This window comes from Eremomyces bilateralis, assembly GCF_010015585.1.
Source record: "Eremomyces bilateralis CBS 781.70 unplaced genomic scaffold P152scaffold_7, whole genome shotgun sequence".
In the NCBI taxonomy this organism is placed as follows: domain Eukaryota; kingdom Fungi; phylum Ascomycota; class Dothideomycetes; order Eremomycetales; family Eremomycetaceae; genus Eremomyces; species Eremomyces bilateralis.
In genome coordinates this window covers 909,404-933,122 of record NW_022985073.1, presented here as the reverse complement: position 1 = coordinate 933,122, position 23,719 = coordinate 909,404, and the positions used below count along the sequence as shown (strand labels likewise).

General features: G+C 52.2%; 9 protein-coding genes across 9 annotated transcripts; 5 read left to right on the top strand and 4 right to left on the bottom strand.

Annotated features, from left to right (window-relative positions):
* Positions 1 to 9: 9 nt before the first annotated feature.
* P152DRAFT_319096 (oxidoreductase FAD-binding protein) lies at positions 10 to 1,961 on the top strand. The gene has a single exon (XM_033675203.1). The coding sequence runs from the start codon at positions 77 to 79 to the stop codon at positions 1,871 to 1,873; it is 1,797 nt and encodes a 598-aa protein (XP_033535066.1). The 5' UTR covers positions 10 to 76; the 3' UTR covers positions 1,874 to 1,961.
* A 217-nt stretch (positions 1,962 to 2,178) lies between these two features.
* P152DRAFT_513662 (uncharacterized protein) lies at positions 2,179 to 8,798 on the top strand. The gene is made up of 3 exons (XM_033682812.1): positions 2,179 to 5,326; positions 5,378 to 5,647; positions 5,699 to 8,798. The coding sequence occupies exons 1-3, from the start codon at positions 2,282 to 2,284 to the stop codon at positions 8,564 to 8,566; spliced, it is 6,183 nt and encodes a 2,060-aa protein (XP_033535065.1). The 5' UTR covers positions 2,179 to 2,281; the 3' UTR covers positions 8,567 to 8,798.
* Positions 8,799 to 8,989: 191 nt separating this feature from the next.
* Positions 8,990 to 10,943, top strand: P152DRAFT_457798 (putative glucose-6-phosphate 1-epimerase). The gene is made up of 4 exons (XM_033679303.1): positions 8,990 to 9,310; positions 9,376 to 9,662; positions 9,737 to 10,063; positions 10,115 to 10,943. Exons 2-4 carry the CDS (start codon positions 9,414 to 9,416, stop codon positions 10,529 to 10,531), a joined length of 993 nt encoding a protein of 330 aa, XP_033535064.1. The 5' UTR covers positions 8,990 to 9,310; positions 9,376 to 9,413; the 3' UTR covers positions 10,532 to 10,943.
* Positions 10,944 to 11,035: 92 nt separating this feature from the next.
* Positions 11,036 to 11,460, bottom strand: P152DRAFT_395600 (ubiquitin-like protein; the record flags this gene model as incomplete). Its single annotated transcript, XM_033676311.1, has 2 exons — positions 11,036 to 11,196; positions 11,253 to 11,460. The coding sequence occupies 2 exons, from the start codon at positions 11,458 to 11,460 to the stop codon at positions 11,036 to 11,038; spliced, it is 369 nt and encodes a 122-aa protein (XP_033535063.1).
* An 848-nt stretch (positions 11,461 to 12,308) lies between these two features.
* On the bottom strand, positions 12,309 to 15,795 carry P152DRAFT_457795 (uncharacterized protein). The gene is made up of 5 exons (XM_033679302.1): positions 15,614 to 15,795; positions 14,730 to 15,562; positions 14,288 to 14,683; positions 13,943 to 14,237; positions 12,309 to 13,892 (listed from the first exon to the last, which is right to left on the bottom strand). Exons 1-5 carry the CDS (start codon positions 15,706 to 15,708, stop codon positions 12,419 to 12,421), a joined length of 3,093 nt encoding a protein of 1,030 aa, XP_033535062.1. The 5' UTR covers positions 15,709 to 15,795; the 3' UTR covers positions 12,309 to 12,418.
* A 550-nt stretch (positions 15,796 to 16,345) lies between these two features.
* P152DRAFT_319027 (vacuolar ATP synthase subunit D) lies at positions 16,346 to 18,019 on the bottom strand. The gene is made up of 3 exons (XM_033675202.1): positions 17,592 to 18,019; positions 16,650 to 17,539; positions 16,346 to 16,599 (listed from the first exon to the last, which is right to left on the bottom strand). The coding sequence occupies exons 1-3, from the start codon at positions 17,674 to 17,676 to the stop codon at positions 16,516 to 16,518; spliced, it is 1,059 nt and encodes a 352-aa protein (XP_033535061.1). The 5' UTR covers positions 17,677 to 18,019; the 3' UTR covers positions 16,346 to 16,515.
* A 9-nt stretch (positions 18,020 to 18,028) lies between these two features.
* On the top strand, positions 18,029 to 21,768 carry P152DRAFT_434517 (uncharacterized protein). Its single transcript, XM_033677490.1, has 2 exons — positions 18,029 to 18,392; positions 18,444 to 21,768. Exons 1-2 carry the CDS (start codon positions 18,363 to 18,365, stop codon positions 21,375 to 21,377), a joined length of 2,964 nt encoding a protein of 987 aa, XP_033535060.1. The 5' UTR covers positions 18,029 to 18,362; the 3' UTR covers positions 21,378 to 21,768.
* On the bottom strand, positions 21,479 to 22,747 carry P152DRAFT_513656 (S-adenosyl-L-methionine-dependent methyltransferase). The gene is made up of 2 exons (XM_033682811.1): positions 21,973 to 22,747; positions 21,479 to 21,920 (listed from the first exon to the last, which is right to left on the bottom strand). Exons 1-2 carry the CDS (start codon positions 22,495 to 22,497, stop codon positions 21,573 to 21,575), a joined length of 873 nt encoding a protein of 290 aa, XP_033535059.1. The 5' UTR covers positions 22,498 to 22,747; the 3' UTR covers positions 21,479 to 21,572.
* Positions 22,748 to 22,823: 76 nt separating this feature from the next.
* On the top strand, positions 22,824 to 23,438 carry P152DRAFT_319002 (uncharacterized protein). Its single transcript, XM_033675201.1, has one exon. The coding sequence runs from the start codon at positions 22,880 to 22,882 to the stop codon at positions 23,237 to 23,239; it is 360 nt and encodes a 119-aa protein (XP_033535058.1). The 5' UTR covers positions 22,824 to 22,879; the 3' UTR covers positions 23,240 to 23,438.
* Positions 23,439 to 23,719: the final 281 nt, after the last annotated feature.

Sequence of the window (23,719 nt, the reverse complement as noted above, 5' to 3'; positions counted from 1 at the left end):
AAAGTCGCAGTCTCATTTCATAAGTTGATACGGAGAAGTTTGTCTGCAACAGTTTTACCACAATATCGTATCCAATATGGCCTTCTCTATAGCCATGCCCTGGAATGCCGGCGAGGAACGAATGCATGAGTTGATGCGTGTCCCAGAAAATGACAATCCCACCTCAACGATGTTAACACCTCGAGCGACACACTTGCTCCAAATATGCCCGCTGCTGGCGGTTGGGACTCTAGATGATCAAGGCAGGCCCTGGACCACGATATGGGGAGGGGAGCCCGGTTTTGGGACGTCCCTAGGTTCATCCATGATTGGCATACGAACACTGGTCGACGCCAGGTACGATCCCGTGGTTGAGGCTCTGAATTCCGGAAAAGCGGACGGCAAAGTGGTTCAAGAAGTAGGAAGCGGACGGATGATCGGAGGACTGGCGATAGATCTCGACCAACGAAGGCGAGTGAAACTATATGGTCGACTTGCGGCAGGTGCCTTGGACCGATCTGGTGACCTTGAATACCATAATATTGGCCAAATCCAGATGGTTGTGCGGATCGAGCAAAGTATAGGGAACTGTCCGAAGTACCTCAACCGAAAAGTCATTCGGCCAGCACTGAGCAAACCAAGACTTCTCAGTGAGAGTCCTCAGCTCACCGAGGACGCTTTACGCCTTCTGGAACGATCAGACATGTTGTTCATTACCAGTGCAAACAAAGACTTGGATATGGATACCAACCACAGGGGAGGACCTCCCGGCTTTGTACGAGTCTTGTATAATGGAGAAGATGGCGCCGAGATCGTGTATCCAGAGTACAGTGGCAACAGACTTTATCAGACTCTCGGAAATCTCCAAATCACGCCAGTCGCAGGCCTGGTGTTCCCTGACTTCGTGTCGGGAGACGTGCTGTATGTGACCGGGAAGACAGAAATCCTCATCGGCAAAGCTGCCGCGGACGTCCTTCCACGATCGAACTTAGCCGTAAAAGTCAAGATCATCGCCGCCAGACTAGTGGAACAGGGTTTACCGTTTAGAGGCAAGCCGGGAGAGTACTCTCCGTACAATCCGTCGGTACGGCTGCTAGCAGCAGAGGGAACACTCGCAGCAAATTTCGGCAGGCCGGAAACCCGAGCGACTCTGGTTGAGAAAGAGAAAATCACTCCGACGATTACTCGGTATCGGTTCTCGACTGATAAGCCGATAAACTTTAGCCCGGGACAATGGGTTGCCTTGGATTTCGCGCCGGAACTCGACCTGGGCTATTCTCACATGCGAGACGACGATCCTTCGAGCTTGAATGACGATTTCATCCGGACCTTTACCGTTTCATCATCTCCAACATTATCTGGGAGCAACCAAGCTGGAACTTTCGAGATCACGGTTCGCGCTGTTGGTAGAGTCACAACCTTCCTCTCGCAAAAGAATCCCAGGGCCATGTTGGAGGTACCGATTCGAGGTTTCGGAGGAGAACTCTCCATCAAAGACGGCTCTGAAGGATCGGATATCCCTTTTATAGCAGGAGGTGTTGGAATTACCCCCTTACTTGGACAACTCGATTCTATTGATCGAAGCCGATTGAGGCTGTTCTGGACATTGCGAGCCGAAGATGTTGGGCTCGCTGCAGCGCTTCTGAGACATTATCCCGATGTGCAAATGTCTCTCTACATAACTGGGAGCAGGCTGAACGAATCTGCGATTAAGGATTCTTGGGAGTTATTGCAACATGGGAATGGGAAAATCATGACGAGACGGTTTGAGAAAGCAGACTTTGAGGGCATTGATTCGAGCGTTTGGTATCTCTGCACCAGTGTTCCACTGAGGGCGGTTCTGTTGGAATGGCTTCAAGGAAAGAACGTTGTTTATGAAGACTTCAACTTCTAATGTTCATAAAGATATACATACTGTAATCTGTATGCAACCGACGTCCAGTTGAGTTCTTGAATTTGCCGTTTCAGCATGGGCGATTGCGCATCGATGGAGTGGAAATCTGAAACTGAAGCCCAAACTTCGCGTCGCTAGAAGTTGAGCAGAGCGTGTCGAAACTTTGGCGCCTTGTGGCCTTAGACGCCAACCTGAACCTGAACTGACGCGCGACGCGAACCAACGACGCGTGCTCAAGCTTCGGAAAGTGGAACTCCAACGTCCAACCTCATATCTTCATATGAGGACTGTGCCCTGTGGAGGACTTTCAATTACAATTTCAATCCTGATTCATCGTTAGCATTTCGGTTCTCTTTCCACGGATGGCGGGCGTTTTTATGTTTAGTTTGACTTCATGAGACCGGAAAAATGGTTCAAGTCCTCTCCTCGGATCCGTTTCGGAGGCTCTCCTCTCGTGAGCCAACTCCCCCGAGCGAGAATGACGAGATCATTGAGGAGACTCTACAATTCCTTAGTTCGGGCTTGGACATTGACAATGCAGTCAAGTCTTCGGTGAAGATTCCTGCGAACGAGTCGGCCCAAGATACCCCACCCGCTTCTTCCCCACAGGCTCATACTCCTTCTGCAGCTGGTTCCGGTAGTGAGAGCAAGAAAAAGGTCGCTTTCTCGGGATGGAAGAATTACCACCAAGCCCCAGTCTATACCACAGATGGAACGGTTTCCACACCATTAAAGCAACTACCTCCTTCACGAGAGAGAAGACTACTCAAATCGATCCTCAAGGCTCAAGGACCAGCCCCTACCGTGGACTCGCTATCGTCTCCAATTCCGCAACACAACAATCAAACCTTCGGAGGTATGCTGGACTCTATCTCAAAGCAGTTGACCACCGAAGACATGGACAATCGAAACGACGCCTATACGACTTTGCTCGCTTCTCTCCAGGCATTCGACAATGTCCCCGACGCCTCCTCCTTGGTCGAAAAACTTCCCCTCTTTACCAAAGCCATCCTACAAGACATGCAACCATCAAGCAACCCTTCGGCAGCTTTGAACAGGCTAGAGCTCAATGCGATCAAGCTTCTCGCTGCATTGCTGAGAATACCACAAGTCGCAGATAGCGTTGACGTTGCCTTTGGACAGGCATTGCTCGAGGAAATTATCGCCGCGTTTCACAAACCCCAAGTCACCAAGCAGCGGATTATCGCGCGACTTCAGCTCTTAGTACATCTCCAGATACAACCGCAAATGATGAACCACGACCGAATGCATCGCCTTCTCTCTGGCCTTAAAGCTATCGATAGCTACCGGAGCAATGGGATACTAGGAACTCGGTTACTGGTTCTGCACCGTCTCCTAAAACAGGTCCCTGACTTGATCAGCTCCCATATCCCGAAGTTTCTTCCGTACATGTTCCATGGCTTTCTTAGTACACACAACGAGATCCGCGCCCGAGCAATTGAACTTGCAGTTGCAACGGGGAGGGCACTTGGTGACCGACCCGAGATCACCAAGGGAGTCAAAGAAGTGCTGGAGAGAAAGCCGAGCAATGGTCAAACCTACTGCGAGTTCCTGGTCCAACGGCTTGACGTGTTGCTGAAAGATAAACACCAGAGCCAGGACGTCCCTCAGATATGGGCTTCAGTGGTCTTGATGCTACGATCTGGCTCTCCCTCCGCTCGGATCAAATGGCCTTGCATGAAGACATGGCTACGCCTAATCCAAAACTGCTTGAACTGCTCCGATATTCGAACCAAAGTGCGGGCATATATGGCGTGGAACTGCCTGATATACACGTCACAACCGGACTTGGACACCAGTGACCAGCTTCGAGACCTGCTGCTAACACCGCTCAAGCGAAGGCTATCAGAGAAGGAGGATGATAGCAACCGACGTCTACGAAGTTCCGCTCTCTACAGTTATTGCAACTTGCTTTACTACGCTCTCAAGCCGACAGCTTCTCACGAACAGCTGGACATTTACTGGATGCGGTATGTGGAGAAGGTCATTTTCGCCATGCCTCACGGTTCAAGAACTTCGATTATACAAATCAGTCGTACTTTGATGGCCCTGCTTGGCGGGTTCCCACACAAGTCCTGGGTGGAAGGGCGGGCCATTATGGACTTGGGCACCAATTCCATGAGTTGCAAGCCACAGGAGCTCTCTCCTCTCGAGCCCCAATGGATACGGACCAATACCGGAGGGATCCTTCAAGTTCTCGAAAGGATCCTCAGTCCAGATTCGTGGAATCTGGGACAGGGCCCGGACATTGACAACGTCTGCTCTCCGAGAGACGTCTGGTTGGCCCTCCTGACAGCGATTTCCGACGCCGGTTCCAAGGAAATCAATATGACTCGAGAAGCGAAAACGGCCTATTCCCACATCTTCAATTTCCTCTTCCGGTTCTGGAAGAATCATAGCTCCTGCAAGTCCAAATTGTTTAGCTCCTGCTTCAAAGATATCATAACGGACATGGCCCAGAAACTCAACCCCGTGATATTTGTCGAGAAGTTTCTGACACCCTGGGATGGATCTCTGCAGGCCCAGAACACATACACCTGTGGGCTCTTTGAGATTGTTGAGCTGGCAACCTCGACTCACAGCGAAATGCTCCACGACAACACCTCCCAGAACTATCTGGAGACGGTCCAACTAATGGTTCAATGTGCTCTTCCCGGTCTCCCGAACAGCCGATCCAAACTTGACCTGCTGAGCGAGGCTCATGGCGTTTTGTTGACTCGGTCACCATCAATGAGATCTGAGTCCGGAAAGACCCTAAGAGATTTTTTTCTGAGCGAGGTCACTGCTATCCTGGACACAAAGATGTCTACCCTAAATTCGCCGACCAAACTTCAACAGCTGTTCCCCCCATTGCTTCAAATCTTCAAGTCCTCCTTGCGCGAGTCCACGCTGGTGCACTGGCCTTCTACTTCTGCCATCGGGAATCTCCATGATACTTGCGTCAAGGCAATCAAGAAATCTGCAGGACATGCAGAAGTCGTTCGCCTTCTCACTGAGCCGCTAGCTAAGGCCATCTTGGAGGAGCACAAGTCAGAGATCTCTGTCGAAAGTCACCGCGAATTCTGCATCTCAATGCTAGAAGCAGAGGTTCCACCCACGGTACTTGCTCCTGCAAAATCCGGCCCCGGAAGTTGGAAAGGGAAGAAGGCATCTCGTGGCCGCAAGCCGGCTGAAAATTGTCCTTACAATTACTTCTTCCTTTTGATTGATGGCCTGTCGCAATCAATGCTACGGGAATCAACACATGGGTCGAAGTGGAACAAAGACCTCCCGATACGCTTCATATGTTCCTTGAATGGTTTTCTGCAGCGCATTCCCATGGCATACCGCAGTGGTAGCTTGAAGACCTTGCAACCCGCAGTTTGCATATGGATGAATTACTCAACACCAGTTCAGCAAGGCTCAGGGCTCAGATCAAGTTTGATTGCATCGGTATGTCTCTTATACTTCAGTTCTGCTCATTTCAGTGCTCACATACATTAGGTTCGAGAGCTTAATGAGATGATGTGGCGCTGCATCGCAACCATTGATAGTGGCAAGAGCCTGCTTTTGGCAGCCTTCGAGCCCTTCTTCAAGGCTAGTTTACAGTCACGATACCGCTCCGTACTGAATGTGTCTATCCGTGAATGTAATGCGTGCTTTGGAGCGGAGACCAGCTTGAACTACCCATCTTCTCTCCGAGATATCCTCGAAAAGCTTCGCTCTATTGCCGACCTCCAGCTTCCCGGCCTGGAAGATTCGACATCTCAAACTGTTAGTATCGCACTCTAATTTCTCAATGCACTGTTTGCTGACCCTTTATAGCCTATTCATACTCAATCATACTTCTTTACCGAAGAAGATGAAAAGGAGAATGCGACGATGCCAGTCGCTTGGCCCAAATCTCCACTGCTACGTAGCACTCAATCAGTCCCACTCTCTCCCTCGCGGCGGACCAATTTCCCTGTGGACCATACGACACAGCTTTCATCCGTACGGAGAGATCCAGAGCTTCGGTTCCCTACTCGCCACGATGATTCTCAAGTCATGTTTACCTCGATTGAGCCATCGGAGAACCCTGCAGATACACCATTTGTTATGGAGTCACAGCTACTCACCGAGAGACAGAAAGAAGTGCGAGACCGTCAAGCGCAGGACAAGGCAATGTTCTCGGACCTTCGTTCAGAACTGGAGCCGTCCAGTGTTCGGAAGCCCGCTACGGAGCCGGAATCGAAGCAGAGCAGTAATCAATTTCTGCATTATAGTCGGCAAACACGGCTCACTACGCCTCCAGTTTTGCAGTCAAGACATTCAAGATCTATGGAGCATTATCTGAGTTCATCTCCAACACCTGGTTCTGCAATGAAGAGGAGAGAAGCAATGAGGCATCAATCGCATGAAGATCCGGACTTTGATGAGGATATACCATCCTCCCCTCCAGAGGTTGAGGATCCCGAACTTGAGAGGATCATGGAAGTTATCCCTGCAGAAACGGATGGGAACAATCTGGAAGAGGAGGCGCAAGAGCCTGAAGCCCATTCCACGGATCGCAAGGCAACAGAAACTACCGATACAAGTGACGGCTGTGAGGTCTCGAAGTTGGCTCTCGGTCTTGCCCATATGACCCACCATCACGATAGTCTGGAGCAACCCAACCCGACCGCAGAAGCAGCTAAAGAAACCATGGGCAACACCCGCCCTGTGTCGCTAGTGGGGATGGAACAAGCCAAGGAAACGGGCACTCAAGAGGTAGTGGAATGCCAGGCTGAGGGGTCAACAGTCTTATGCTCATTTGCATCGGGTGCTACTGCGGAGATATCGATGACTGAATCCGACCCTTCCCTTATTACCAAACAATCCAGCCATGTCGATACCCCTGGACCCGCATCGACTAATCTTGAATCTCCCGCGTCGCAGCTAGCCTGGGAAGCTGCTGAAAGCTGGCGCCGAGAACTCGAAGTCGAGGAAACGAGTCTCTCCTCCAGCATTCTCGGTCTCGGCCGACCGGCTGATCTCATGGCCAGCACCCATGCCAAGGTTACGCCCACTGACAATGGGTCCAACTTAGACGGTGGTGCCCTGGAACTCGACGAGGATACCAGGACTCTACGCGCAGACAGCAGGAATGGACCTTCAGAGACTTTCATAAAAGGCAAGACGTTGGCAACAAGGCAGAAAGAGCGACAGTTGCAAACTCCACAGCATGACGGCACCAGCGAGGTTCCAAAGTTGTCCGACACAAATCATGTCCAAGTACCATGCACAGACTTGAAGAAGAATGATACAACGCATGGTTGTCCGCACCCACAGCCTGTACACGGGAACATCCAGTCCGACGAAGCAGATGTTAGCCGTGTTGAGAACTCATTTCCAAGTTCGGATGGTGCTGCCAACGATGAAGGGTCGAATGGTCAGACCTTCAAAAGACAGGCAGAGGTGGTTGTCCAAGTTTTGTCACGAAAGCGCAATCCGGACGACAACGTCTTTGATAAACCCTCTGCCAAACGACAGCATTTGGATCAGCACACTGCCCATCCAATGCAAAAGCGTCCCAACACCTTTATCAGTACTGTGGCTCACAGCAAGCCTACACTTCACTGGTTGGCTTCCAAGGGATTTCAGCTTGCTAAGGAGCAGGGCGTTTCAGAAAAGAAAGAACTCGCAGATGAAGGCAGCGAAGTTGTGATACCGTCAACCGAAACGGGCTATCTGTCGGCGGAGCCGGTTCATAGATCGAGCGCCAAACTGCCATCCTCGAGATCTGAGTCACAGGATATCCCGACTCGCCAACTTGCAACAAATGGCAAGGTCAGGAATTGGGGCAGCGCCCACAGCGAGGAGATAGTACGTCGAGGGGAAGAATCCAGCGCACGCCGAACTCGATCCGCAGGTCCACTCGATATCGATACCTCTTTCTATCGGCCTGATCGCACAAGGATCAGTCCCAAGGCAGTCAATGTCCCAACGGAGACCGGAGAGCCTGATGACCTAGAACATAATGCGCCTCGACACAAGCGACAACGAGTGGATCGTTCTCTTACAGATGCCATCTCGAAACCTCCGCCCGATAATGGAGTTCAACTCAAGCAAGACGATGCATTTTTCCTCCGTCGTTTCCCACTGACGCCGGAGAAGAAGACTGGTGCCCTTCCAAAGAACGGTTTAGGCGATAAAGAGCGCTTATCACCGCCGAAGTCGAAGCCGAACTCTGGCATCAAGGGCCTTACCTCTCACGGAGATGTGGCACCAATATTCCCGAAGCCATCCCAGACGGAGACGCCAAGTCAACCGATGCGATCTCTAATGCGAGCCAGCTTCGACGCCCTGAGCAGCCTCAGTCCATTCCGCAGTTTCAGGAACTCCCAGGACCCCCAGAACTCTCAAGATCCAGTCGACAGCATATCTGTGCCGACGACTCCTTCTCAGAGGGAGTCGAAAGGAAAGCGGAAGCTAGAAGATATGGAGCATGAGGAGGGGGAGAACAATACCCAAGAGGATGTTACGGAGACTCAGCCCTTGCGGACCATACGTACTCCGCGTAGCATGATGGAGAAATTAAGAGGGGTACTGGAGGATTGCAAGAAGCTGGCGTTCGTGGGAAAGGAGGAGAGAGAGGTTGACGATCTCTTATTCGAATTGCGAAAGGAGGTGCATGAGGCCGGACGACGAGGGAGAGACGGCGAAGGACATTGACGACTGGCGCCAGGTTTACAGTGCTTGTATATGTATGTGGTAGATACCACCACGGAAGAACATCACCGATTAGTGATGCCAGGCAAATTGTACTCTGGCCATTCATAAGGCTTCATCTCATCAGTTCCAGGATTCCTCGTCCCCATCGATGTTCGCTGGAATGGCGTGACTGCCTGGATAGTATCCATTTACTTTAAATGTGAGATGTTTTTTAACAGCGAGAAGAACCGCTGGATTTCATGCCAGATCGTTCTAGAAGCCTGGGGTTTGATGTTCCTGAAATATTTAATACCGATTTCTGACACTCTCAGACGCTACCCCACACACCATGTAGCAGAATCGAACCAGTGACGTCTAGACCAGCAGAAGGTGGGGGTGGAGGCAAGGACGGTAATATTAATATCACTTCATTCCCCTCAACGACATGTCTAAGCACTAGTAATCTTCTCGCTTGACAGTTCGTTGACAAAGTCCAATCCCTATTTACTGTTGCCTACAGTATACCGTGAATTGTGAGTTGTACGCCTCCAGGTTCAAAGGCAGACGTCCGCATCCCGCCACCTCCATTCCACCCACACCGCTGCAAACAACCTACCATACCTTGCACAAAGTGACACGACGTCGTGAAACCGTTTCAAGGCCCATTGCATCAGACCTTCGTATTAGTACTCGAGAGTCAGTCAGGTATAAGGACCATCCTCCTTGCTCTAGACTTTCACCCAATTTCAACCTCCATCAACGCCTGTAGGTATCTCCATCCCTCGAACCTCAAACCAACAACAATCTACAGGTGCTAACCTGAAGGATAGAGGAGTACCTGACTCAAGTCCAAAACCTACTATCCAAAATGGTTGACCGTCCCCATAAGCCTTCGGCGATCTCACCGAGTTCCCACGCGCCCCAGCCGACTGTTGACATCGTTGATAACGGCCGGGTGCGAGCGACCCTTCCATCAGGAGAATCGATCGAGATCCTCCTCCACGGCGCCACCGTGATCTCGTGGAAGAGCAACGGCGTGGAAAACCTATGGCTGAGCGAGAAGGCGATCCTAGATGGGTCCAAGCCGGTCCGTGGTGGGATTCCGGTTGTGTTTCCTGTATGTACCTTTTGATATCCGGAACACATTATTGCTCCTGAACCCGTCTGGAAACTAGACTAATCCTTTGCCAGGTTTTCGGTCCTCCGCCTGCAAACCACGCCACCAGCGCCCTCCCTCAGCATGGGTTTGCTCGCAGCTCCCGTTGGGAGTTCCTTGGGAGCTCCAAATCCGAGTCCGATACGCCCAAGTCGGCTGGAGATGATACTGTCAAGCTGGACTTTGGGCTATACAGCAATGGACTTGACGAGAAGTCAAAGTCGGCATGGCCATACGAGTTCGGGCTGGTCTACAGCGTCACTTTGTCGAAGGACTCGTTGAGGACCATGATCACCATCCAGAACACCGGCGATAAAGCGTTTGAGTTCACCACGCTGTTGCATTCGTACTTCAAGATCAAAGTATGTATTCATCTTCACGCCTCTTCCGAATTTCATTGCTGATATCCCTAGGACGTCCACACCGCCCGCATTGCCGGCCTCTCCGCCTCCCCTTATGTCGACAAAGTCCTGAAAACCGACGCCACCCAATCTGAGCCCTTCGTCTCCATCCCCGGAACCACCGACCGCGTCTACTATCCCCCGGGCGGCGCCTCCACGATCCTCGCGATCTGCGACGCATCCGGCGCCTCATCGAACCCAGCCGGCACGCCACGCTTCGAGATCAGCCGGGACAACATGCCGGATGTGGTGGTGTGGAACCCATGGAAGGAGGGCGCGGAGGCGATGGGGGACTTTGCGCCGAAGGGGGACGACCCGAAGGGATACCGAGGGATGCTCTGCGTGGAGGCCGGGTCGGTCAAGGAGTGGGTGAAGTTGGAGGGTGGGGAGAGCTGGGAAGGGGGACAGGTGGTCAAGAGCTTGCTTTGAGACGATGCATGACATGTAGGACACTACGATGAGGTGGAACGATGATGGCATCATGAACAAGGCTCTGACAGAGGCGGATTGAGCGGCTGGGGATTTAGCCGCACTATGGAAGGTGTTCAGACGGCAAAGGGTGATCTGGAAACGACCGTAAGCCTAACTGGCCCAAGTACATCCTCAAATGAACTCCTTCCCCGCCATTGCGATGCAGTCAAGGCTCTTGCTTCGCCGGCACTTGAACTTTTCTTATCCGTGACCCTGTTCCATCAGCACAGGCTGTGGCTCGCCCAATTGTACATGCCGCAATCAAACGGCTTTCGGTAGTCCGAAATCGTAAGAAAGTCGCCAATATTGGTACGAACGGTCCGTGGTCTCGATCCGGTCTCAAATCGACCAGGTACACTCCCTCCAGCACCTCCAACTGTCTTCCGGGCGGGTAATCATAATACCCCCCTGCAATTCATCTATCCATCTTATGCCTTCGGACCAAGCGTGGCTCATATTCGCTCAATCCCCGGTGCTCAACTCCAGGTCAAGCTGAACCCCATTGCTGACCTCGTAATCGTCCAACGTCAAGTTATCCTTAAACGGGCGCTGTCCCTGCCGCTTGATCATGATCTCGTGAGGTTGTCGACCAATCTTTGCCGCCACCAGCAGCTTGAAATCGCCTGTGAGGATGGAAATCAGCACCAAACCCTAACAGAAAGAGAGGATCTCGACATACGGACGGTATCTGAAGCCAAACACGGGACCTGAGCCTTTGTCCCTAACCGATCGTTCACCGTAACCAGGATAAACGTAACCGGCGGCGCGTTCCTCGTCACCTTCGGCTTCTCAAACTTCTTTTCCTTCTCCTTTGGCGTTCCCGGCGTTCCAGGCGTTCCCGGCACCCCAAATTTCGCATCTACGCTTGCCGCATTCGGTGAATCCATTCCCCCCGCCTTCCTCAACCTACCGCCGCCCTCTCGATCACCCTCTAGTCCCCGATCCCTCTCCCTCCCCGTCCACTTATCACTATCCCGCCTCCGCGGATCCGGACTATTCCTAAAATCATCCGACTCCCGCCTTACCGTCCGCTGCCTTTCGACGTCCCCCTCGCCGTCCCGGTCGCGGCGCGACTCGCGGTACCGATGCTCTTCGTGGAGCGGTCGCGCGCGGTCCCATTCGCGCTCGTGGTCGCGGCGGCGGTCACGGTCGTGGTCGCGGCGGTGTCGGGACTCGCGGATGGGGGAGGCAGAGCGAGATCGGAAGCGGGATTTGGGGGGGGCGGTGGTAGTGGATTTGTAGCGGAGGCGGTTGGATTTAGCGGGGGGCATAGCCGTGGTCAATTGGGGGTGGATGCGGGACAGCTGAAAGTGGAAGGATCAATGGCGAGGAATCAGAGGATAAGCAAATCGTTGGATAGAGGGTAAATGTGGTTGAAGAAAGTTCGTGACACTCCAAGACCTGAGTTCTACTTGATGCTTTACGTTGCGACATTTGGTCAAAGATGATGAAGCACCGAGTGGTGGACTCTTCGGCCGCCGGTTCATACCAAAGATGCAATTTATATCGTGGCGTAAGCAGCCTTATGGGCCTTGACTCCTTGAGTACTTCACAAACTGTGCCTGGTGAGATTCGTCCCCAAGGTTTTGAGATTTGTCCCCAACACTAGTAATAATGGAAATTAATCGCCCAATTTAACCTAGGCACGCCTAGGGCACAATTTCCTAGAGCGGCCTCGCAACGCATTATATAAGGCCTTGCACTCCTTGCTGACCTTTCGAGGCCTCATTCAGATTGTCGATAACTACCAGAATAACTACTATAATTCCTTTGCATACCTCCTATCACACTAACTCCGAACTTCCCTTCGCTTATATCTACAAGATGCAGTCGAACTCCAAGGAATTACTGGCTCCAGATAATAACGTTAATATTCAACCCCGTTCTCTGCGATGCCACGGTGACCGCGCACGAGAAGCAGCAGTCATTGCCTCGCCTCACCACCGCATGTCGCCCCTTCTCAGCACACCAAGCGCGGGCCACGACCTCCTCACCGTCTCCGAGCGCGTCGATGATGACCAGCTCACTACTCAAGGGCGACTCGTCCTTGAGCTCGGACACCTTGAGGATGTTCTGTAGCTGGTTCTGTACCCGCCGTCGATGGAGGACGTGGACGCCGATGCACGGCGGAGCGGCGACGAAGACGGGGATCGAATAGAGCGTAAATGTCGTTGCGACGCCGTTCACTTCGAAGTCGAGCATTGCTCGATATTCTTCCTTCGGGTGTGCAGGTGTCAGCAGGTATGGCGTGTTTGAGACTATTGGGAGCAATTCGAGTCGGATGCCCTTAAATACCGATTTTCGCGTGTCATTCGATGGTTTTGTCGGAGGGTCGGGCTTGATCCACTCGTTCTCGTCCATTATCTCTTGGATGCTTCTCTCCAGCTCCTCGTTCGTTGCAGGCTGATCGACTCCCAGATGGTGCAGTGCACTCTGGCCAGGCGGAGCGCTCACAGGGATCGGAACGTCAACAGGCCTCGCCCTGAGCCTGACCCAACCGGAAAGGTTCCCGATCGGCTTCGGAACGGGTCCGATCCAGCCACCCATAGATCTAGAGTTTTTAAGTCCTCCGAGGATGCGTCCTAGAACCGTCCGTTTGGGCCAGTAGCTCTTATTCCCCACGATGATGCCGTTCTCGTAAAATGGAGCCGGGCCGATGCTGCGGATCGTGGGAGAGGCGTAGACGAGGCAACACATGATGCGGTGTTGAAAGATCTTCCCCGGCAGGATTAATCCAAACAACCAATCGCAAATGTCGAAGCTCACGGTCCCCGTTCCCGATGAGAGGTGGAGGTAGGCAGTCTCAATATATTGCCTCACCTCGTCCATGTATGGCCAGGATATGGTCTCGGCAAACTGGATCAGACCCTGAACTCTTGTATTATAGCTGTGCGTACAGAGCGTGTATCGAGGCGGGGCCGTCGTAGTCGTCGTGGCTGCCGTGGTTGTAGTGGTGGTCGTGGTGGCCGAGGTGTTTTGGTTGGGGCCACTGACGGTTACATTGTCCATCCACAGCTCGGCGAGCACCGTCATGGCGGAGATGTTGTCGGTAACAACCATCGCGTACTTGGTCGACAGCGACTCCTTTCGAAGCCGAATCAGTATTTCGAATCCCAACACGATCTGAAAAAGGAAGTTCCCGAGGCCACGGCTTCCTTGTGCTGCTGTCCCAAGCGTATGCACACTGAACATTCTATCCTTACTGAAATCGACAAACCGAGTCGGGCAATCGGTCACGCTTCTGCTGACTGCCATACAAAGGACTTCGATTTGCTTCTGTCTGGTTCCGCCGACGAGGCCTGCTTGTAAAGCTTCCAGTCTACATGGTTAGCCAAACTTACAACGAACGTGGTTGCCTTCTAGACTTACTGAGACATGCCTAGCAGCTTCACCAACCCTTCATTATCCTCAAGGGTGCGAAACACTTGCAACTTGCGCATGCGCTCCACGACCTGATCAATTGGCAATTCTGGTATGGTTCTTCGACCTTCTACAGATAGCTGCACGACCGGTTTGGCTATCAATTGATGCGCCCTATATTCCTCCGACCAGCCAGATACCGTAACAGTGCCGGGCAATTTGCCATCGTAGTTACTAACACTCGTGCAATCCATATCCAGGAAGGTATTTGCAGGATATTTAAGCATATCGACGGCGCTAAGTCCTATTCTCCATCAGTTGTTGCCCCATCCAGGGTTACGACGTACCACATACGGAAGCTTGGATGAATGTATATTGGGATGGGCAACTCGCGTGCTGTCAACTCCGATTCAGTCAACCCGATATAGAGCAGGCAGACGGCATCAATGTCGACTGCTGACGTAAAAGGTCTGAGAGAAAGGCCGCCCCTGTTTCGAGTTGTCATTGCAGTCTGCAATTGAGCCAGACGGGCAGATAGCGTCTGTGGGGAGAGTGGCGCGCTTGTCCAAGCCTGATAGCCTGGACTTGGGGCATAAGCTGGGGGTGGATCAGAGGGTGTCATATCCGACATATCTATGAAGTCGTCTGAAGTGATCGGGATGCTGGACGCGGGAGTTTCGCTAACAGAAGTCGTGTTGTAAGCTCGGCTAATACTTGTCGTACCAGGAGCTGCGCTACTGCCCGATGCTGCTGAAGGATGTTAGCAACATATGTATTCTGGTGAAACAAAACCTGCCTGGTGGAGCATTCTGACTACCGGTCGAACTGCTCACTTGACCTGGGGTCGAGCTAGGCGGTCCATGCACCGTCGCAGACCTGAAAGGCATGGCGCTGCCCGTGGAAGGCTGGCTCTGCGGCGTTGGAGATTGAGATTGCGAAGCCATAGGTTGAGGGGATGGATGAATCGGTGGCTGCACTGGAAGGGTTGACGCTGATACTTGGGGTACTGTCTGCTGCAAGGGGTGTTCCGATGGAGTTGTAGGCGGCTGGGATGGGGCATGCGGTTTTTCCGCCTGAGAAGACGTACTGGCATTCCCGACTGGAAAATCAGTGGATTGAGTGGGGGAAGCAGCTGGAGAACCAGTTGGGTGCGGCGACAGAGGAACGGCAAACCCGGTAGTTGGGGCTGCCTGTGCAGCTTTGTCTTGTGCGGACGCCTGAGCGATGGCTCTCCGTACAGTTAACTTGTCTGTGCCGCCGGCTAGTTGTTCTGCACGTCGTAGAGACTCAATTGCCGACGACGAGTATCCAGCGTCTTGCAACAGCTCTCCGCGCTGATACCAGCCTTGCCAGCAGCTAGAGTCGACCCGGATAGCGGTGTTGGCATCCAGCATAGCACGATCTATCCGTGGCGGCTGGGACAGCTGGTACGCAATGCAACGACTGATCAACAGGTGAGTGTTTGTCGGCATGCTTCCTAGAGCTGCTGTATACATGGCTATAGCATCGTTATAGTTGCATTCATTGGACAGCTTATCTCCCTGTGCCCCAAAGATCTCGCCTTGGGTAAGAGGCGATGGGGATTTCGCAGAAGTCGTATCTGATTTTTCGGCTTGCTTTGAGGAGGTCCTAGCCTGACGGTAAGGACCTTCGTCATATTTTAACAGAGGTGAGACTTACGGAGCGGAAGGTCCACCATGACCATTTTGTCCTGTTGGAGGAGGGGACACAGGCCGTTTTCCCTTCTTCCAGGGCCAGTCGAAATGTTTGCCCATATTCAGGTCTCATTCATTGACAGTATTGAACGGCGAGATAGGGATCAGCGAACCTAAAAGTGGAGTTTGCGACGTGCCGAAGTTGGGACATTCGTGAAGTATACGATGTATACCCCGCCGTTGGCTGTAGCCTCTGGGCAACCGTTAACTGAGTTAAAGCATCGAGTCTGCCTTTCTGTGGCGGAGCACACCATGCCCCTGGTTATTGAGGGGAGCCGATGAAGAGGAAGCGGGTCAAGTTGAAGAACTCTACCACAATACCGGCCTGTAGGATTTTTTTTATTGATTTATCAACAGTCAATTCCCCCAGTTTCCTTGATCCGAAAGTACGAGTCGTATCAGGGCTACTCGATCGCGTCGGGAAAGATTTTGCGTAAAACGCGCAAGGAATATACTATTACCATTTCTATCAGCCAACATTTGCGACTGCTGGTCGTAGGATCTGGACACCCACCTTCGATGGCATAGACTGGAACGATCCTTACGAGTCTGAGCGCAGGCGATGTGTCAGGATATTTGCAGAGCATACAAGAAACAATGAAACTTAGAAAAAGAGTGAATACGCATGGGAAGCAGATGCTTGGTCTGACGCATTCGGTCAGATGAGAGATGATCCATATCTGACAATGTAATCCAGCCCCCTTGAGTCGAGCAGATTGGCAAAATCTTTTAGATTTGAGTAAGGCAATAGGGAAACAATTGTTATTGACACATTAGCTTCAGCAATAAGTCGTAAATGCGCGCAAGCCTCGCACCCAACGGTCCGGATGATTCGCCCAACGCCAAGCGCATGATCAAACCCGCTCTCTAGAAGACACTGATATAGTTCCCAATCCGCTCTTTTTGGTTCTGTGCAATGCACTCGGAAATCCAAGTGATATTACGTATCTCCTGTGACAATGTTAGAGATGCTAGGGGCTTCGGACCGAAGCACGACATACCTGTTCCTTCAACTTGACCCATGCATAGACAATGCCGTGAGCGAACTGTCGGGTGAACGCAAGCTTGGAAATCTCCATTTCCTTCTGGTAGAAATGATCCTCAAGACTCTTCTCGGCTCCCGCACCGCCAGCCATGTTGCTAATACTGGACCCCGTTTGATTCAGTCCGGTCTGGTCGAACATGGTCTTGTAGTCCGAGATGCTATCCACCGCGATGCGAACCCCTTCGAGATCATCCGCTCGAGAGAGCATTAAGCTGCCTTCCGGATAAAGCCGTCCGACTGCAGGGTATAGCTTCCTCCTCTCGGCTTTGGACAGCTCGGTGCCAAACGAGTTGATCGTGATGTTGATGCTTCGTCGGTCGGCTTCGAATTCGAGGATCTCGGACATGACTTCCGCCGTCGGCGTCCCGGACAGGTCGGGATGCGTGTTCACGAACGCGTAGAAGTCCTCGAGATAGTTCTTATACAGCGTGTTCCGGATGATCTCGATGTTCAGTTCGTCCAGGTCCTGGTGGCTTAACGAGCCTTTGAAATACGCCGCAAGCGGGGTCTCGATGAGCACAGAGTTGTACAGCTCCTCGATATTGGTCGCCACGCACAGGACGGGCATCGTCTCAAACCAGCCAAGGGGATGGCACCGTTCCAACAGCTCTCTTGTGTCGCGTTCATGGAGGGTTCCGGTGATCAGAAGAGCAACGTTGTCGATCATGTAACCATAGGTCAAATACTCCATAAACTTTGCGAGCGACCCTGTGGCATTTGCTTGCAGGTATCTGAATTCGGCGACGAGCTTGTCTGTGGTCTTGGCTGCCAAAGCTGATGTTGAGGGATTCGGAGGCAGGGAGGAAAGGAAATCGCCATAGGCTGGGGAGAGCTGGAGTTTGACATCTGGGGGAAATTAGATGGGTTTCCAATGGAGGATCATTGTTCAACGCCTTACCATCGATGGTCTCGCATTGTGTTAGGTTATTATAGTTCTGACTGGTGAGCAGCTGGTCTCTATAACCTCGAACAATGCCCTCCATGTAGCTAGGCAGCTGTCAATACATGTCCACACGATATACGATGTCATAGGACCCTCACCCATTGGCGACGTTGTAGAACATGCCCTCCATCTTCGCGACGGTTCAAAGAACAGCTTTAAGGTCGGAGGATGAGGTTGAATATGTCAACGGCGAAGTTGGAGAGTCAAGGTGTTAATGAACGGAAGTTCCAGGTGATGTCCGTAGTTGACTTGGAACTCCGTAGTTGAAGCTACAACCTTGTACGGTACATAGAGCATCCTGATTGGCTGTAACGCCTTTACTGATCAACCTGTGATAGACTGGTTCGGATGGGCCCATTTTGACGAGAGCTGCAATGCGCTGAAATCATATCAGGATTATTCCATGCCATAACCGACAAACGCCAAACTTCATGCGTTGGTGATTCGTATTCTATTCCTGACCCGATCACTGCCTAGCACATCCGACGCTCATTCGCTGTTGCAACATCCATATCACGCTTCCATCGTGGCAAAATGCCGTCTCACATCTTCTGGACATGACTGCTGATATAGGGCGCCACTTCAACCCCTCCAAGACACTCCATATCCGTTCGGGGGCCTCCTAACACACCATATTCCGTGTTCTCCAACCGTGCAAATCTTCTGGCACCGTCTTTATCGGTCACACTCCTTCCTTCAAGAGAGATCTGGCTGGGTGTTGGCATAATGGCACACAATACGAGGTACAAATCCACGGTAAGTCACTTGCAGCATACTCAGCCGGACGTTGCGCTGATGCATATTAAGGTCTTTGTTGAGGACTTGGTCCGCATACCAGCAGATCCGCGCTCGCTGGGTCAAGTCGAATCTACCCATACCGAAATCGATTCACATCAACCACATCCCCTACGACATGGCGAGGAAATTACACGGCACTCTTCAGTCTCCTCCGATGACCTCAACGAGTTCTTCCGATCCGGAATACCCCCACCCGAGACGGTTCTCGTGCACTGGCATTTATGTTCATCAGACGATCTTTCTCTCGGCTTCATGCTGATGAAGGAGCCGGGGTTGGAAGTTGTCGACCGATTACATGTGCTGACCGATCCGGTCCTAAGAGATGTTAATGACCAGATGGCCGGAGTCATCCTTGGAAAGCGGAGTACCGCCTCACTTGCACCTGTCGCAAGCGAAGTGAACGGGACGATCCAGTTTCTCCAACATCGGGAAGGCCCGATCGACCTAACACAATCCAACGTACTGCATGGGATCCCGGCAGAGGAACTTGTCATCGCTGAAGATTACAAGCCCAAGAATATCGTCCTGTACAAGGGATGGGTCGGACGCATAGTCGACATGTATGAAACCGTATACGTGGGCCTGTCAGATGGAAGCGTCGTGGAGCCGAAGGATCTAGACAGTGTCCAACACGTACATCCTGCGCTGCATTCCGACGAAACGACGGTCTTTCAAGTCGGTGATCATGTCCAGACCAAAAAACACAACCTCCGTCTCGGAACGTGGGTTTTCGGGGCATACAATCCCAATATTGAGCCCAAAGGATTCGTGTACAAGGTTCAAACCAAGGCCCTCCTGGTGGATTGGCACCGCAGCAGCAAAGATATGAGTCAATCAAGCGTCCAAGCCCCTCCCGAGGAATTGGATTCGGAGCTCGTGGTGAATGGTGACGCAATCATCTACGATCCTTCACGTCTTCCATCGTCGGTTTCGGGCTCAGAATTTCGGAGCGAGAAAGATGACCTTCCATACGGTACCTTTGTCAGATTCCGGGACCTGCCAGCAGCTTCCGCAAAATATTCAGATCCGGATGACCTCGTCTCACCGGGCAAAAAGAGAGGCGTATTGCAGAAAGTATCCCGAGAAGCGGCAAAGGGGTTCGATCTGAACTGTTTCGAGATCATCGAAACTCAGACGGAATGCACGGTTCTCTGGCAGGACAACACGGTAACGCGGGAGCCAGCAAAATCGCTTATCCCCCAACGACATCTGTTGGACATGGCCGTGTACGCACCTGGTGATGTGGTCATGACCCGCGAACTGCTCGGTGGAGAGGAAGACTGGATCAAAAAGCCAGCAAAGGTGGGTCTCCTCCAGTCCGTGAACTCCGCGCAGCGAACGGCCATGGTCCGTTGGTTCTCCGAGGTGGACGTGCGATACATGGAGTATGAGAGCAAGGAGCACGGCGTCGCTGAAAAGCAATCGACCCTGCTACCGAACCCGCAGCTCGGCCCGCTCAATCCTCAAGCGGAAGAGATCACTATCTACGACATCGATGGCATGGATGCTCTGATGCGACATCCCGGAGACTTCGTCTGTATCGAGTCGAGGATGGGTGGAGGTGGTGGTCAGAAGCGGCACCCGAAGGACTGGTTTGGAGAAGTGGTCAACCTTGGCTTAGAAGATGGGCTAGTGAGTGTTAGGCTGAGTGCCTTGGAAGAGGTGGTTGATGTGAAGGTCCCGCTGGACGATACCACGATTGTCTTCGGGCTTGAGGACCGGTTCAGCGAGTTTGACGAGGAAAGTGATGATGACGACCTAATGAGCCAACCTATTAGCGACGACCTGTCCGATCAATCGGAGCTAGCGTGGCCTTCGCTCCTTGGGTCTAGAAGGGAAATTTTGGAGGAGTTGGACCACTCCATGGACTCGGATGGATGGGAGACTGAGGACGAATCTTTTGATGGAGACGACGATGAGGGAATCGTATCATCCACGGATGACAACCCAGACCCTGACACCTCGATGACGGATGCCGATGGTCAATTGCCTGAGACACCAGCTGTTGATTACGCGACTACCGAACCGGCACTCTCTGCGGACCTTCCATCAACAACAGACATTCCTCCACTCCCAGGTGCTGATCAGCCTTCTCCGATTCCTCAATTCGATATCATAGACGGCCCTCTCAGAGATCATGCCTTTCAATCCGAGCCACCCACGATCAACAGCACGTTCCTCCGCAGAGTCAAAAAAGAGAACGACATCCTCCGAAAGTCCCTTCCTCCTGGTATCTACATCCGCTCCTCGTCATCCCGCCTCGACTTCTACCGCGCTCTAATCATCGGACCACCCGGAACCCCGTATGAGCAGGCACCATTTATGGTCGATCTATACCTTCAACCCGACTTCCCCACGCTCCCTCCCAAAGCATTTTTCCACTCCTGGAATACCAAAGGCGAAGGCGCAATCAACCCGAATCTCTACGAGGACGGCACCATTTGCCTGAGTCTCCTCGGTACCTGGACCTCCGGCTCGAACACCGAATCCTGGAACGGGGCCAAGAGCACCATCCTCCAGCTCCTCGTGAGCATCCAAGCTCTGATTCTGGTGCGCGAGCCGTACTTTAACGAAGCTGGCTACGAGGCGCGTGTCAACTTGGAAGACTCGGTACATCCGAGCCGCTATTACAGTGAGCGGACATATTTCCGATCGCGGGACTTCATCTCGTATGCGCTAGAGTATGACATGCGGGAGTTCGGGGATATCATCCACTGGCTCTATCTAAGCCGAACGGACGGGGCACCGAGATTGTTGGACGTCGCCATTAACGACGCGAAACGTGTGCTCAAAGACTGTGGGCCAGAGCCCAATGCAGCGTTGAGCAATGGAAGCACCGAGAGCAGCCCGAAGTTGGCGTTGGACGTGCTCACCAACGGAGCACGGACGATCTTGGAACGGAAAGTGGCCGCGCTGGAGAAGTTGCGAGATACCAAGGCCTGAAGGGGCGGTTCTAGGTTAATGGGCAGCTCGATTATGTTCGGAATGCCGTTTTCGGCATTCTCGAACTCACAGGGTGACTGCACAAGATGCAAAGCATCAGGGAAGGAGTGCAAGCCATATGCTTAGAATCCAATAAAAACACTTGCAAACACCTCGCTTGCCGCTCCTCGTGATTCCCATCCCCCATCGGGCTTCTCAATCCACTTTCTTCCATATGCTCAAGTAATCCGTTCCTTGACCAAGTTTGAAAGTTCGATCCGGTTGCCAGTGCTCTGTTCGCTCAAGCGGCGATACTTCCCCTGATCCCAGCTTCTTCACCTCGTCTTCATCCGGCTTTCTATCTTCACCGTATGGGATGTCTAACCCGGGATGCCCAAGATGTGCGGCGTATATTCCCGGAGTGAGTCCCCATGGTGGACCGCCAGAAGTAGTGTCTTTGTATAATGGAAACTCCAAGCACACCAGCCTTCCGTCCCTTGTCAGCAGTTCGCTCATTCGCCTCGCCCATGCGGGTCTCATCGACGGCTCCATCGCGCAGAGAAACTAGTCACGTCAATTCCGCCATATCATCGTCGAGGAGCAAATCGGCGCTCACAGTGTAATCGTAAATTAAATCCCACTGCTGGTCTTTCTGCCACTCCTTCGCAAAGAAGTCTCCCTCCAAAAACATCACACGTCCCTTCCCGTACTGACCCGCTTTGTAGACCTCCCACCCATTCTCCTCCGATCGCCTCCTCTCCGCCTCACACTGCTCCACCGCCTTCGCCGAATACTCCAACCCCACCGCATCATACCCCTTCGCCGCAAATAAAAGCACATCGTAACCCTTCCCACACCCCGGCACGAGCGCCCGTCGTCTCCTAACAACATTCCCCTGCCCATCCAGCACGACCGGCCCCGGAATGCACGAATTCTTCGGATGGGAGCTGTCAACCAGGTCGACGAGAGCCGGGTTGGGCTCGCCCTGATCCCACGGTGTGAAGTTGTTCTGCCAGAGCTCGTCCCATTTGCGGCCGCGTTCCTCGCCGTGGGTGGCACCGAAGTGGTTGGCAAAGAGGGCGCGGATTTCCGGGGCGGAGAGGTGGGAGGCAGCGTTGGGGAGGGGGGTGGGTTCGGTCATGGTGGGCGGCACAGTGGGGTTCGTTATGTGGCTCTTAACAGAATGCAGATATGAGATGAGGGAAAGTTCCTGGCAATGCAGCCACGGTGGATGTGATGATGAGGGGTGTGGATGTCCTAGCTCTTGTCGGTCTTTGACTGCCTATCCGATGGCGGATTTTTTCAACGTATTTCTACCCACGGGTTTAAAATGCGGGAGGCCCAAATTAGATACGGTTTCTGAACTAATCTACACTGAACAATGACATCAGGGAGCCCTGAGGTGATCAGAGTCGATGTATTCAATCCCAATCGGGCAAGGCTCAGTAGGGGCGTCGCCCAAGGTCCCCGTCAACATTACTTCAGCCTCACACTTATGTTTTTCTATCGCGAATTATACAACAATGCCTACCACAGAGAATCCTAACCGATTTGAATACAATACTGTACGGAAAACGCGATTCTTTGATGCCTACAACGCGCTTCCGAAAAGGTCTTCTTTTAACAACAGTTTTTGTAAAAGAGATGGAATAGAGATCCCTCCATCAACAGGTCGAACTTGGCTTAATATACAATGCAAAGAGTATGGTCGAGCCGCATATCGAAAGACTCGTAAGCTTAGTACACGTCTCGGACAGCCCTCTAGAATAAGCGATTCAGATATCCATCGCTTATTAAACCCATCAAATCCTCTCCGTTACCAATGGTACGATGAACAAGCCCTCGAATTCAATGTTAAAGGGAAAAAGTACAACGAAATGTAAAGAAATGGGCGGGAGATCAACGATTTCGAAAGCCCTATATTACAGCCATCTCCCCGGCGAATAAACGAAGATGGGGTCTCATTTGGTCAACGAACAATTCGTGGATATATTAGTGAAGTGTCTCAGCGTTGTAAAAAGCTCATCGAGCTAAAAAGAGGCCGAATTCGCTCTGGTAAGTGGCGTGAGTGGTATTAGGAAATGAATTAATGGATAGATCTGAGCCTTGACCAAGCCCACTTAGCTAATTATGCAATCCTCCAATTAAGGTGCTCAGGCAATAACTAATCATGTGATTCCGCGATTTCAACGTCACCGTTCTCACGAAATGATGAGAGTCAAGTTGATATTTGCGCATCACGGTCGCAGCGCCCTCAAAAAGCGTGTCATTCGCGTTTTCGTTACGCGACGACCGTTTCGATATTGTGTTAGCTAGCATAATTGGAAACTCAACATTCCAGGATCGGGTTCCACACCAAACTG